The sequence below is a fragment of the Hippocampus bargibanti genome, linkage group LG22, assembly GCF_051943395.1.
Source record: "Hippocampus bargibanti isolate YZ-2025 linkage group LG22, ASM5194339v1, whole genome shotgun sequence".
Lineage (NCBI taxonomy): Eukaryota > Metazoa > Chordata > Actinopteri > Syngnathiformes > Syngnathidae > Hippocampus > Hippocampus bargibanti.
Genome location: NC_142755.1, coordinates 2,529,381 through 2,542,500, shown reverse-complemented (window position 1 = coordinate 2,542,500; position 13,120 = coordinate 2,529,381). Strand labels below are relative to the sequence as shown.

The following is a 13,120-nucleotide window of genomic DNA, read 5'->3' as shown; positions in this document are numbered from 1 at the left end:
AGCCAGATGTACTTTGCTATTAATTACAGCTTGTCCCTTTTCGAAGGCGACGGAACTGTACATTATTGTAATTAGCCGCTGAAAGTCTGCCAACCACGAAATCCGAATCAGGGCAGCTGAAATAGCAAAAAGTTTCGAGACCGAATCATAGCGACAGTGACATCTTTGTCGCTAACCGCTTTGCCGAGACACCGGGGCTCCTCCTGAAGTAATCCGAGCCACGCTGTATGTCTCTCTGTGATGGGTAATTGTGTCACTCTTGTCCCAACGTAATCAACCCCCCCCCTGTTGAAGTGCATTGTTGAGAGGTGTTTGTGTAACGCTTATTATTGCGCTTGTCGTTTGTGTTTTGTTGTTTTTTTTTACCTCGGATGAGCGTGTGTAATATTTGACCCACGTATCACCCAAGCAGGAAAGACAAGCCGGGGGGCAAGTATGCCCATATCCGAATCACCGCAATCTCATATCCGGTCTCATATCTGGTCTGCTTTTCAACACCGTTAGCTACAGCCCCGCTAACATCCTAGCGTTTCTTCAATGTGCTGCTTTGGTTGAATTAAAATAAATAAACAAAACAAAACAGAGGCCTTTTAGTCTCATCTGGATCGCGTTAAGCCATAAAAGAACTGCTTGTAATCGAACCGCGGAGTCATCAAAAAGAGCACTCAAGCGCGGCGACAGCCCGAAACGAATGTTCGGCGAGGCCGCGCCGCAGTCGCTGATGACTTCATTCGGCATCGGTAGCCCGTATCTGTTTAGCGGCTCGGCTTACGCCCGAATCGTCTTTGCTAATCAGCCGCTGCTGCGCCAACGTGGGCCGCCTACGAGGGAGGAAACGGGTTACGCGGATATCTAATGAGGGACAAGGTCATGGTGATATAGTATCGCCGTGGAAAGTGGCTTATGTAATCACCTTTTCTTGTGAAAATCGCTTTTGGTGCTGATCCAACGGAGGCCCTGGCGGAGGTCAGCCATCTTCCTTTATATTTATTTTCATTTCACTTCCTTTTCTAATAAAATCTGTCATCCTGTCCTACTCATCTCTTTCCACTTCCCACTTTTTAACGGGCATTTATTGGAAATTTTTATGGTGTTGATCATATGTACGCGTGTGGCATGATTATATTGCACATTTATGTTAATCTTTTAATCCGCGGTACGCGACAAAATGGCGGCTTTTTGCGCATCTAGCACATACGTGAGACACCAAGCTAAGCATTTTAAAAACGAGGCCACCATTTCTGTTTGGCTCTTTTTTAACACAAACAATTGCAAAATGGGGGTCGAGTTTTCCTCTCTTCACTTCTTTTGATTTATCTAGCTATCTAGCTGGCTGGCTACCTAGCTATTTGCTATCTATTAGCTATCTAGCCTCCTAGCTGGCTCTCTCACTAGCTATCTATTAGCTATATAGCTGTCACAGCTGGCTGGCTATCTAGCTAGGTATCTGTTGGCTAACAATTGGCCAGCTAGCCAGCTTTCTATCTGAGTTACTTCTGGGTTGAGTGAACGCTGGCGCGTGTGGCTGCTGCTGCTCATCCGCAGACAAACTTCTGCTGTGACTATAAAGTGACCTAGAGAGTTTTGAAAGGCGCTTATAAATTAAATGTATTATTATTATTATTATTATTATTATTATTATTATTATTATTATTATTATTATTATCCAAGTAACAAACAAATGCATTACACAGTTGAATTACTCCACACATCACATGCAGCTCATCAGTCCTGTTAGCTAGCATGCTAGCGGAAATTCTGCAACACCTTAGCAATGTGCCATCACACATAGGATTTTTATTTATTCACTTATCTTAAAGACGTAAACCACTTTCAGAAACTTTGAGTGGATTATGATCACTTGGTTTCTTCTTCTGGTTGAATTTAGGGCTCATGACATTTTGTTTTGACCCGCTGAGTGAGGCGTACCAGGTATAAACATGGCCGTCCTCTCGGCCTCCTTCCCCGGTGCGGTAAATACTAAACGTGACTAATAGGTGAGCTACTATTATTATCGTTTTTCTTGCTTCTTCGATAGCGACGAGCTGATGAAAGCGAAACAGAAGAAGCGCAAAAGTTCATCTTGGGCGTCAAAAGCGGAGGGCGCACATGTTAAATGGTGTGCAAAAGGATCCTCCTGCCAGATTATGTAATCATTTTTATCTGGAACGGCCCGCCATCCACTCTCTTCCATACTCCTAACCCTCCGTTACGTCACGGGTTAGTGAAACACAGGTCCGGAACGGCCGCCAGATTTAAGTTACACGCCGTAGGATTGAAGGTCACGCATACGTACACGGTATCAAATGGTCCCCGTTTGTCAAGGCATCGTCGTTGGAGTTTACTCGGGCCAGCTCGGCGTTTTTCTCCGTTGCCGTTTTTGGATACGCCAACGGACGCTGGACGCTGAATGGATCATGCGCAGCGGTGCAGCTTACTTGTTTATGACGTGCGAACATGGTAGTCAGGCCGTCTTGCGCTAAACTTAGTCGACAACCTTTTTCTGCCCTGCGTGACGGGAAGGTCCGCCGAGGCAGGCTTGGGGAAGTTTGGAAGTGGAAAAACGTTGAAAGGGGGTGCAGATCATGTTCATGGACACTTGTCGCATGCCTGACACGCCATCCTCGCATTCTATGATATCGTTGACTTTGAGTATGTTTGGCTTGAAATGGTTGGTGAGTGACATGGGTGTCAGTCAGCCTTATTCAATTATTCAAGCTATTCTGTTCAATCTGTATTGTGTTTGTCAGAAAATATTGGAAATTCACCTCTCTTGCTTGGATTTTTTACAAACTGATGACTATGTATGTATTGTATTTTGTAGAGCCGCCCCCATTTCAAGCTCAGACAACTCCGGACCCTTATATTTTTTTCTGATGAAAGAAGAACATCTAAGTGACCTTTTAATCCGTCGGTCGCTAATTTTCTTCATGCCGTTAAATTGGATGGTTGTTTCCACCATGTAAAACAAAGGAGCCCATTTTTAGTTGCTAACTTTCTTTAAAAATGAGTAATCTGAACCCACAATTGGCGCTTTATTAACTGATTCACTGCCAGATGATGTGCAAAAATGTATCCGCTCCAGTGCCAGGGTTTTTGTCATTTTCACTCAAATTCCAGGACCCACACAATATTGAGTTTTAGGACTACATAAACATTCAGTGCAGCATAAGAAAGCTTGGAAAAAAATATAAGGGTCCGGAGTTGTCTGAGCTTGAAATGGGGGCGGCTCTACAAAATACGATACATACATAGTGATTTATATGCGCTTTAAAACGGGTGAAGCTGTAACAAAGCGCTAACATTGGAAAAAAAGGAAATGCTGCAATATAGTGGAAGGGAAAAACATTGCCAAGGGTCTGACCAGCGCAAAACCCGAACAAATTCAGGAATGGTGCTCTACATCACATTTTCAATTCCCGAATAAATTCGGGAATGGTAGTGAATGAGATAATGTGCCTTGGATCGTGCTAATTCTGTATCTCATATATAAAATCAATGACTTGTATATGAAATCAAACACGTTCAGGATGATGACACATTTTGGGGTTACTGTGTATGTAGAATCGCCAAGTGCAGGTCAATGAAACAATGAGTGTCAGGCCTCAATGTCACCAATTATTATTGAAATGGACACCATCCTGACCGATTATTTGTCGTTTAAGGCTGATGACTTCACTCCCATTTGATTTACCGGTCACGTTTTTAAGGCAGAGGCCGCACCGAGCGAAGGAAGCCCAGAATAGTCTTTGCCTGGCCACATTTTTCAACTGGAAAGCCTCCCCTTTTCCCTCCGCAACTGGGTCAGATTTCAAATCGGACAAGTCGGACACATGGCCCTGGTTACTGCAATATGTAGAGTGGTGACTGAAAGGAAACCAAAAACCACCTAAGTCGGAGGAAGGAATGAGGCGGGGGAAGTGGAGGGGGGGGGGGGTAATTCACCGGAGAGAAACACAAAGGGGGGGTTGGCAGAGTGGATTAAAAAAAAGATAAAAGCAAATATATTTTGGAATACAAGTTGACTCCAATCTCCATGTTTGCCATCGGGGGCTTTAGCACCCGCCACCTCAAATGTCTTGAAGGTCCGTCAGTGTGTGGATTATGAGGGCTTGCTTTGTGCCCCCCCACCACCACCACCAGCCCACCTTTCCCTTTCACACTTACTGGAAGTCATTCATCCCCCTTTCAATCAGTCTTATTCACAACAGATGCTCCCCCCCAGCCTCTCTTTGACACACCGTGGGGCCGAAACCATAACAAACTGGGCGAAGGACTCCTGGGGGGGTCAATTTCAGTGAAAATGAGCAATGCGCATGTTTATGAGGTTCTGTGAAGGGCGAGCATCTCTGGAGCATGTGTATGGCGATTCAGACAGTATGGCTCCAGACTAATGACGTTCCAAGTTCTCCTCTGGACTTCAGTTCCACTTGAATTTCAGCACTACCTTCGTTGGAGCATTTTCGTTTTTGCGTGGACTACAAATATGCATTAGAATCAGAATCATATTTTTTTGGACAAGGAATTGTCAAAAACAAGGAATTTGTCTTCGGTAGAACCCTATAGACTCAGTCTATAGTATAGAGGGAGGTACAATACAGTTTGATTTGGGTTGGGTTACTGTTTAGAGACTTACTGGCGCAAGAAAATATTTAAATGTCTGCTGGATTTAGTGCACATTGATCGATCACTGGAAATGGTGGTGAGCAGGGTGCGGAGGGTCCAGTAGGATTTTCCATACTCGTGTCTTGATTCTTGCAGTGTGCAAGTCCTCGAGAGTGGGTAGTAGGTAGGACGGTGCCAATGATTTTTTTTCCGCCGTCCTAACTGTCCATTGAAGTCGGAATCTGCCCATTTTTGTGGCGGGCCCGAACCAAACCGTGACGGAAAATACAGGATTGATTCGATTACTAGCTCCTGCGGCAGGCCATGCTTCTTCAACAGAATCAGGAAGTACATCCTCTGTTGGGCCTTTCTCAGGATGAAGTTGGTTTTGACCTCCCATTTCATGTCATGTTGAATATTCTAATCTATGCATTAGTTTCATTATATATTTCTTAGTTTAAATCTCTTGAACTATTTATTTGTTTGAGTGCAGTATACTAGTCCTTGGGGTATTCCAGATCTGTTTTCTGTCCTCCACATTCAGTCTAAAGCAACGTGAGTTGATCATAGGCTTTCAACTTTTCTGATTTACCCTCCCGGAGGCTGCTGGTGACGGGACGAGGCGGCCTTTTCCCCCCGTGTAGGCGCCGGTTTCTTACACTCTCATGCAGATGTAGGCTAGCCGACTGAGACATGACGCTTTTCGTCGGAAAAACGCGGTGCTCGGTAGATGCCGGTCGGCCACGTTGTGGTACGCGCTGGCATGTCAGCGACGAGGAGAAGAGCGATAGGGTATTTTTGAATCCGACAAACGCAAGTCTCATGATGTTTTGAAGCTCGGATCTGATGAGAGGGAAAACAACTAACCACTCAACAACACTGCGAGTGTTTGAAAAATTCTATTAGGGATTATCTATATTATCTGAACCAGGTTTTCATTTCGTATTAAATTATTTCCCAATATCAATAACCTTGCTAATTGATCAAATCCAAATCAGAGTCGAACAACCTTGGATTTTGTTCAGTTGATTATCTGTCAAAGTTTATCAGGTTGTGGTAGTCAAAGTGTCAGTAATTTAACACCTCGTAAATAACCCACCCATTTGGTTTTTAAAATTATATGAGATTTTTAACGTGATTTGCCTTGTTTAGAAAATGCCTCCTGTTGATTAATCGATTTGAGAGGCAAAGAGAGAGAGAAAATTTTCCAGTCTCGAGGGAGATGCGTAATATGGGTGGTCAGGCGGCTCTTTTTCTTAAGTGCTGCTGGGAAAATGGATTGTCGGCTTCCAGTCAGTCAGGTGACCTTTCAGCTATCATCATGTGACCACGCGGGTCAAGTGATGCTAACTGTGAATAACGCATACTCTCTCTCTACTTTCCCCCGTTGTGTCTCCAGGACCGGAAACTGTCCAAGTCGGAGCGGCAGCGTTTCAAGGAGGAAGCCGGGATGCTAAAGGGCCTCCAGCATCCTAACATAGTTCGTTTCTACGACTCGTGGGAAGGACCGTGCAAGGGGAAAAAGTGCATCGTGCTGGTCACCGAGCTCATGACTTCGGGCACGCTCAAGACGTGAGTTTTCAATGTAGAGACCGAGATGTGTCGCAAGTCATTTTTGCCAATAGCGACTCAGGAATGTGCAGATTAAAATGATAATAATAATAATAACCCCCATGGCGGGACACCGGCCCACCTGCTTCTGCTGCAGATTCCTCTCATTCCTGTCAACTGGACAGTGCGACAACGAGCCGTGTGGATGCGTGCGCCGTCGCTTACACTTCAGCCAAGGCGCACATTCCAAAGAGGCACTTTAATTTTACTTAAGGTTGTAGGTCAAGTCCAAAATTAGCCATATTGTGACACAGTTTACAAGGGAAACAGTGCACTCTGCTGGACCCTGGAAGATTTGCATTAATTTTTTAAACCATTCTAGTAATAGTAATAATACATATCATTTATAAGCGCCTTTCAAAACTCCCAGGGACACTTTTAGTCACATATCGTACAGGACTATAAAAGACAGAGAATAAATATAGTGCAATGTTACAATGTGAAGTGGTTGGCCGCCCCTTATAACGCGTCTATTGTACACTGTAGTGTACAGCATGTTGGCTCTCATCCAAACGACAGCTCTCAAGGAGGGTGACCCTCATGACTGATTACGGGAGCATGAGAATTTTCGACTTATATACATGGTCCCTTATCTGTGGACGAAATGTGTCAGAGCCTGGAACGGATTAATGGCCTTTCCATTGATTTCAATGGAGAAAAAGGATTTAAAGTGATTCCAGTCAAATAAACTCTCTATATGCTACAAGGGTATCCTGAGAAAAGGTTCAAACATTATTTGCACTAACTCTCATGAGAGAGGAGCTCTTCTATTCAATTCAGAATTAACAAGATCAAGGTTTTGGCTCTCAGATCTTTAAGGACTTGCATAAGGGTAAAAATCTACGGTGTGTGAATTGAAAATAGAAGATTGCATGAGTGACATAACAAATGCCTTTTGATCCAACCTGACTTCAAAGGACACCCAAATGAGGAAAATTCAACCTAGAAATGCTGCAAATCTAATCTACAGTTTTTGGTCCTCAGTTGATCCTTACCCTTGAGTTTTAGATTTGCTAATGCTAACTTTTTAATCAAGTCATTTCTGACATATTTTCTGTTATTTCTTGTTTTGTTACTGCAGCTACCTAAAACGTTTCAAGGTGATGAAAATCAAGGTGCTGCGTTCGTGGTGCCGGCAGATCCTCAAAGGCCTTCACTTCCTGCACACCAGAGCTCCGCCCATCATTCACCGCGACCTTAAATGTGACAACATTTTTATTACCGGGCCCACTGGCTCGGTCAAGATCGGCGACCTGGGCTTAGCGACGCTGAAAAGGGCCTCGTTCGCCAAAAGCGTCATAGGTGAGGATGTGGTTCATTAAAAATGATTACAAATCATTCAGTGGTTGTTTTTTTTGTGAATATTAATCGCCCTCGGGGGCAGTGGACAGCTACTCATGTTATCAAATATTTGCGAAAAGGAATATTCCTGTGTGGTGCGTTCAAGGTACCCCAGAGTTTATGGCGCCGGAGATGTACGAGGAGAAGTACGATGAATCTGTCGACGTCTACGCTTTCGGGATGTGCATGCTGGAGATGGCCACTTCCGAGTATCCCTATTCGGAATGCCAGAACGCTGCCCAGATCTACAGACGAGTTACTAGCGTGAGTGTTTTTTTGCCACTGCATGGGCACAGGATGTGCAGTTTTTTAAATTTGGAAGTGGTTGTCCTGGAATACACTTGAACTTTTGAAAAACAAAATACAAAATGCTGGGTTTTATACGACATTAAAAATTCAAATTGAATCACTTGGGAGGGAATAAAAAAGAGGCAATCATCATCGTTTTAAGTGGTTTTTATGACTTTATTAAATTTACATTTTAGTGTCCGTCTGAGTATCCAAAAACACCTGACCAATTTAATTTTGCCAAATCAAAAAAATCAAATTACCTCACCATCAGCGCCCTGATTTAAAATCTGGTCTGTGGACGAAACAACAACCCTGTTCTTCTCCCATAATGACGGCCATTTTTTTGTCCAGTCATCCCAATTCACATCAATACTAAAATGAAAAAAACAACATGGAAGAAGCAATTTTAAATGCATCCTGGTCCGAAACTCCACATCACTTCCAGTCTTATCGAGCGCCTTCCTCTCCTTCTCATCTGTCATACCTAATAGCATTACATCCCCCCCCCCTCCACCCTTAACGTTATTTGGCCCTGGAATCTCGGTGTGTGTGTTTGTGAGCGACTGTGAAATACAGAAAGGGAGCTCGAGACTGAAAACAGCCAATGATAGAAAAGAAGGGGAGGTGTTCATTTCGCTTGCTGGTTAACACTCTTGAGATATTTTGTGACTCGAAAGCGTAGCCGCGTCGTTTGCTAGGCTCAAGGTAAGTCGCTCACTTTGTTCGGTTTTATTTTTGGGGCGATTTGTAACAAGATACACTTGACATCTTCCATCTGATCGATTAGCATATTTTAAAACCTATTAAGTGCTTCAATTTATCAAGTTATCTTGTTTAATTGTACACAGGGAGTGAAGCCAGGCAGTTTTGACAAGGTGGCCATTCCTGAAGTGAAAGAAATCATCGAAGGTTGCATCAGAACCAACAAAGATGAGAGGTATCACATCCCATTCGGCAATTTCGGATTATCTCTACGGTAACCAAAATAAATATTGCTTGCAGATATGCGATCAAGATCCTGTTGAATCATGCCTTCTTCCAAGAGGACACCGGAGTCAGGGTTGAGCTTGCGGAGGAGGATGACGGTGTCATGATCGCTATCAAACTGTGGCTCCGGATAGAAGACGTCAAGAAGCTCAAAGGTAAGTTACGACCAGCGCGATTTACGACCACCCGTACTTACGACCACGACTGCCAGCCCTTTTTTTAAATTCTACGCCTGGAACCGCAACGCGCAAGCAGCCAGCAACGTGTGCAACAATTTGGCCAGCCGGCATGTCACACACAGCAATCTACTGCGTGACTACATTCAATACAGTAGTTATACAGTGCAGACACCGTCTCGCCAACATCTCCTGTCGTACTGTACACTGCTTTTTTTCCTTCGGTGTCCGTCTGAGTCAGAGCGTTTGACTTACGACCGTTTTGTCGGAACGGAACCAGGTCGTAACTCGGATGTTACCTGTATTTATTTTGAAAACGACTGTTGTCGTGTTTCCAGGAAAATATAAAGACAACGAAGCCATCGAGTTCTCGTTTGACCTCATCAAGGATGTTCCCGAAGATGTGGCTCAGGAAATGGTATCCGCTATGGGTGGTTTGGGTAAAAAAAAAAAAGAGGCGATTGTCACCATACCCGTCTGCCCCCTCCTCTAGGTTGAATCTGGCTATGTCGCCGAGGGCGACCACAAGACCATGGCCAAAGCCATCAAGGACCGGGTGTCGCTGATCCGCAGGAAGCGCGAGCAGAGGCAGCTCGTGCGAGAAGAGCAAGCCAAGCGTAAACTTGAGGCGGAGAAACAGCAAGAGGCACAGAAACCACCGCAGACGCAGGTGCGTCAGACATTATTTGATCACATGATGTCCTTGAATCATAAAAAAATATATATTTAAAAGTCATTCAAATGGATTTTGTGAAAGTGAAGGACCCAAATGGCAAGCGAAAAAGGCACACCAGACTATGATCAATGAATTAAAACAGTTTTATATATAAATACAGGTAACATCCGACTTACGACCGAGTTCCCTTCTGACCAAACGGTCGTAAGTCAAAATGGTCGTAAGTCAAAATCCATTCAAAATGTTGAATAGAGACTCGTAGGCTAAATGACTGGCAAACTCCCCCATCTGGTGCCATCACACGGTCGATTGCTGTGTGAGAGCGAGATGCTAGCTGGCTAGCCAAAATTGTTGTCCGCGTTGCCGGCCTGCTAGCACGTTGTGGTGCCAGGCGTAGAATTAAAATAATAAAACTAGGGTCTGGAGGTCGTGGTCGTAAGTATGGGTGGTCTTAAGTCAAGCTGGTCGTAAGTCACATGTTACCTGTATATAAAACCAAATTCTAGTGAAAGGCGCACCACATTCTGAGTCACTGTTGCGGTATATAGAAGGCACCCCTGCGTATAAGGCGCAGGGTGATATTTTGAAGAAAATCAAGGCTTTATAACACCGGAAAATACGATACTTTGGTTTCCAAAAAAGAGCCTTCGAACTGCTCATTGCCACCACCAATTGACATTTTATGTCAAACTAAACATCTAACAAAGAGAATCACAGGAGATTCAATTTATCGCAATATTAATGCGTTTAGTCAATGTTTTTGGGCAGGCGGAGCTTGAAGAGACAGAGGTGGAGCCACCACACCATCATCAGCAGCCGGCCATCTTGCACACAAGTAAAACTCTCACTTTGACGCACATTTTCCGACGCGTCATCTCCCTTACGTCAAGACATTCTGTCAACCTTAGACGAAGGTGGCGCCGACAGTGGTCAGGGTTCTTCACTTTTTTCCGGCGACTGTCCCCAACTGACCATGTCCTATAGCTGCCCGCCAGCTAGCCAGCCTCAGTCGCAGAATCAACACCCCTCCACACCCGGCGGCGGCGCTAACACGCAGCAGAAGCAGCAACACCCGACCTACGCCCAACCGCCGCTGCCGGTGGTGAGTAATGTTTATCTCTCCGATATGTTCCGCGGCGCGTTGACGTGGGATTGCGATTGCCTTGCCTGCGTGTGGACTTGCGGTTTTCAACCGAGCATGTTTGATTGTTCATTTAATTAATCACGAGAACGTTAGTAGGGGGTTTTAAAGTCCCGACTGTCGCACATTCTTCTCAGTTTTATCTAGCTTCCTTGTTCTGGATTTTTTTGATCACTGAGATGTATTTAAATGTTGTGTGTATGTGGTTTTTAATGTATTATTGTTATTATTATTATTATTATTATTATTATTATTATTATTATTATTATTATTATTATTATTACACTGAGATGTATTTAAATGTTCTGTGTATGTTTCTAATTTATTATTATTATTATTTCATGTATTGGGTGTCATATTCGGGTTTCCATTCACCCACTTTTTGTTGTTGTTGTTGTTGTTGGGCAGGATACTTGCAATCCCCACTTTGGTCATCGCTCGCTGTCGTCAACAAACCGGCATCCCATAATCTTGTTGAGTGGCTAAATTAAATAGAGTAAATTGAGTCTGTTAACGCTTTAAACTTTTAACTTGTGTTTCAATTTTGGTTGCGACGTAATGTTGCAATGCTCTCGCAGAGAGCAAAGAATTTTTGGAGGGATATTTATTCTCATTTAATCTTGAAATGATGTGATTTGAATGTACATGTAACTCCATTTTCGTTTGATTCACTCCATATTTTATGTCATTTAGTTCACTTCCTGTTTTGTTGCTGTTGTCTTTGCATCTTATTTCCTTTCCCTTTTCATCCCAACCTTCCTCCCACCCGACAGCCGGCATCCCGCCGAAGCCGTAGCATGTCCGTTTGCGTCCCCCCTTCTTCCTACTCCCTCACCCCGACGCCTCCGTCGGCGCGCCCCAAAAGGCCGTCCACGCCTCCTCTGGCGTTCGCCTCCCCTCGCTCGGCCGAGAGGGATACGTTCGCCGGGCGCCTCTCCAAGGCCCTGGAGACGGTGCTACCTCTTCACTCCGCCCCTTCGCTGCCTGGGGCTAAACAACGACGACGGGCTAGCCTGCCCGCCATCTCTTCCAGCCCTGTAGGTTCCAATCGTCCCGCCTCCGCCACAATTTGTGGTGAGAAGCAGAGAGTTGCGTCGAAAAGTGCCTCTCTTCTTCGGCTGAACTAAGCTAAAAAAATTTAAATTGACTTGCATGGACTTGTTAGTACGTTACGAAAAGAAAAAAAAACAATAATTACGTATCAACAGGCCCTAAAATGCCATGCAAGATCTCGAATCATTTTTCTGACTTGAATGGGAAGCCATTCCACTTTCTCCCTTTTCCCAAAAAGAAAACAAAAGTAACTCATTCACTGCCATTCCCGAATGTGGTTTTTTTTTTCATGCTTGGGTGCTGATAAAGCGCTGGTCATGGCCTCTGGCAATGTTTTTTTTTTTCATTTCCACAAGGTAGCAGAATTTCCTTTATTTCCATGTTAGCGCTTTCTTCCAGCTTCGGCTGTTGCTCATGTTGTTAGATAACGCGTTGTATTTTGTACAGCCGGAACTCAAATAGATAGAAAGCTAGCTAATATATAGCTAATAGCTAGCCAGCTTGATAGCTACCCAGATAGATAGCTAGATAGCTAATATTTAGCCAGCTAGACAGCTAATAGATAGCTGTTGCTAAAGTTTTTAAATAACGCGTTGTATTTTGGACAGCCGTAACTCCAATAGATAGAAAGCTAGCTAATATATAGCTAATAGCTAGCCATCTTGATAGCTACCCAGATAGATAGCCAGGTAGCTCGCTAGATATCAAATATCTAGCCAGCTAGGTTATTATTACTATTATTATTATTAGTATTATTATTAAATTATTATTATATTATCATATTTGACAATAAAGCTGACTGACGTTTTTTGACTCTGATAATTTGAAATAATCCTTCACTAGCTAGATAGCCAAATAGCTAGCTAGCTAGATAAACTGCTATATAAACCAATATGTATGTATTGCCCCCATTTCAAGCGCCGATAACTCCATACCCATATAATTTAGGAATTAACAATGTTTTTCTGATGAAAGAAGATAGTCTAAAGTTTCTTATGCTGCATTGAATGTTTATGTAGTCCTAAAAATTAATATTCTGTGGGTCCTGCAATTGGAGTGACAATGACAAAAACCCTGGCACAGGCGTGGACACATTGTTGCACATTGTCTGACAGTGAATGAGTTGATTTATTTTGAAAGACAAAAACAGCATCACCCTGTAGCAAAATACGAACAATTGACGACTCATCAGGATATTGATCAACTTCTCCTCACTTGTACATATCCTCTTTTTTTAGA

The 13,120-nt window shown here is 43.7% G+C and overlaps 1 protein-coding gene and 1 long non-coding RNA gene across 6 annotated transcripts in view; one reads left to right on the top strand and one right to left on the bottom strand.

The window, feature by feature from the left end:
• The window catches only part of LOC148881600 (uncharacterized), an 8,002-nt gene extending 5,204 nt beyond the window's left edge, over positions 1 to 2,798 (bottom strand). The window contains exon 1 of the long non-coding RNA XR_016113670.1: positions 2,297 to 2,798. This is a non-coding gene — a long non-coding RNA (uncharacterized LOC148881600). The remainder of the gene's footprint in view (positions 1 to 2,296) is intronic.
• The window catches only part of wnk1b (WNK lysine deficient protein kinase 1b), a 43,527-nt gene that overhangs the window by 15,126 nt on the left and 15,281 nt on the right, over positions 1 to 13,120 (top strand). For 4 of the 5 annotated variants that reach the window (XM_088988782.1, XM_088988780.1, XM_088988781.1 and 1 more), the window contains exons 3-11: positions 6,005 to 6,177; positions 7,298 to 7,518; positions 7,664 to 7,821; positions 8,697 to 8,785; positions 8,851 to 8,990; positions 9,350 to 9,429; positions 9,505 to 9,681; positions 10,456 to 10,522; positions 10,596 to 10,789. In XM_088988782.1, coding sequence (XP_088844908.1) covers positions 6,005 to 6,177; positions 7,298 to 7,518; positions 7,664 to 7,821; positions 8,697 to 8,785; positions 8,851 to 8,990; positions 9,350 to 9,429; positions 9,505 to 9,681; positions 10,456 to 10,522; positions 10,596 to 10,789 — 1,299 coding nt within the window. Of the gene's footprint in view, positions 1 to 6,004; positions 6,178 to 7,297; positions 7,519 to 7,663; positions 7,822 to 8,696; positions 8,786 to 8,850; positions 8,991 to 9,349; positions 9,430 to 9,504; positions 9,682 to 10,455; positions 10,523 to 10,595; positions 10,790 to 11,601; positions 11,866 to 13,120 lie in introns of all 5 variants that reach the window. The other variant, XM_088988778.1, reaches the window with a different exon arrangement.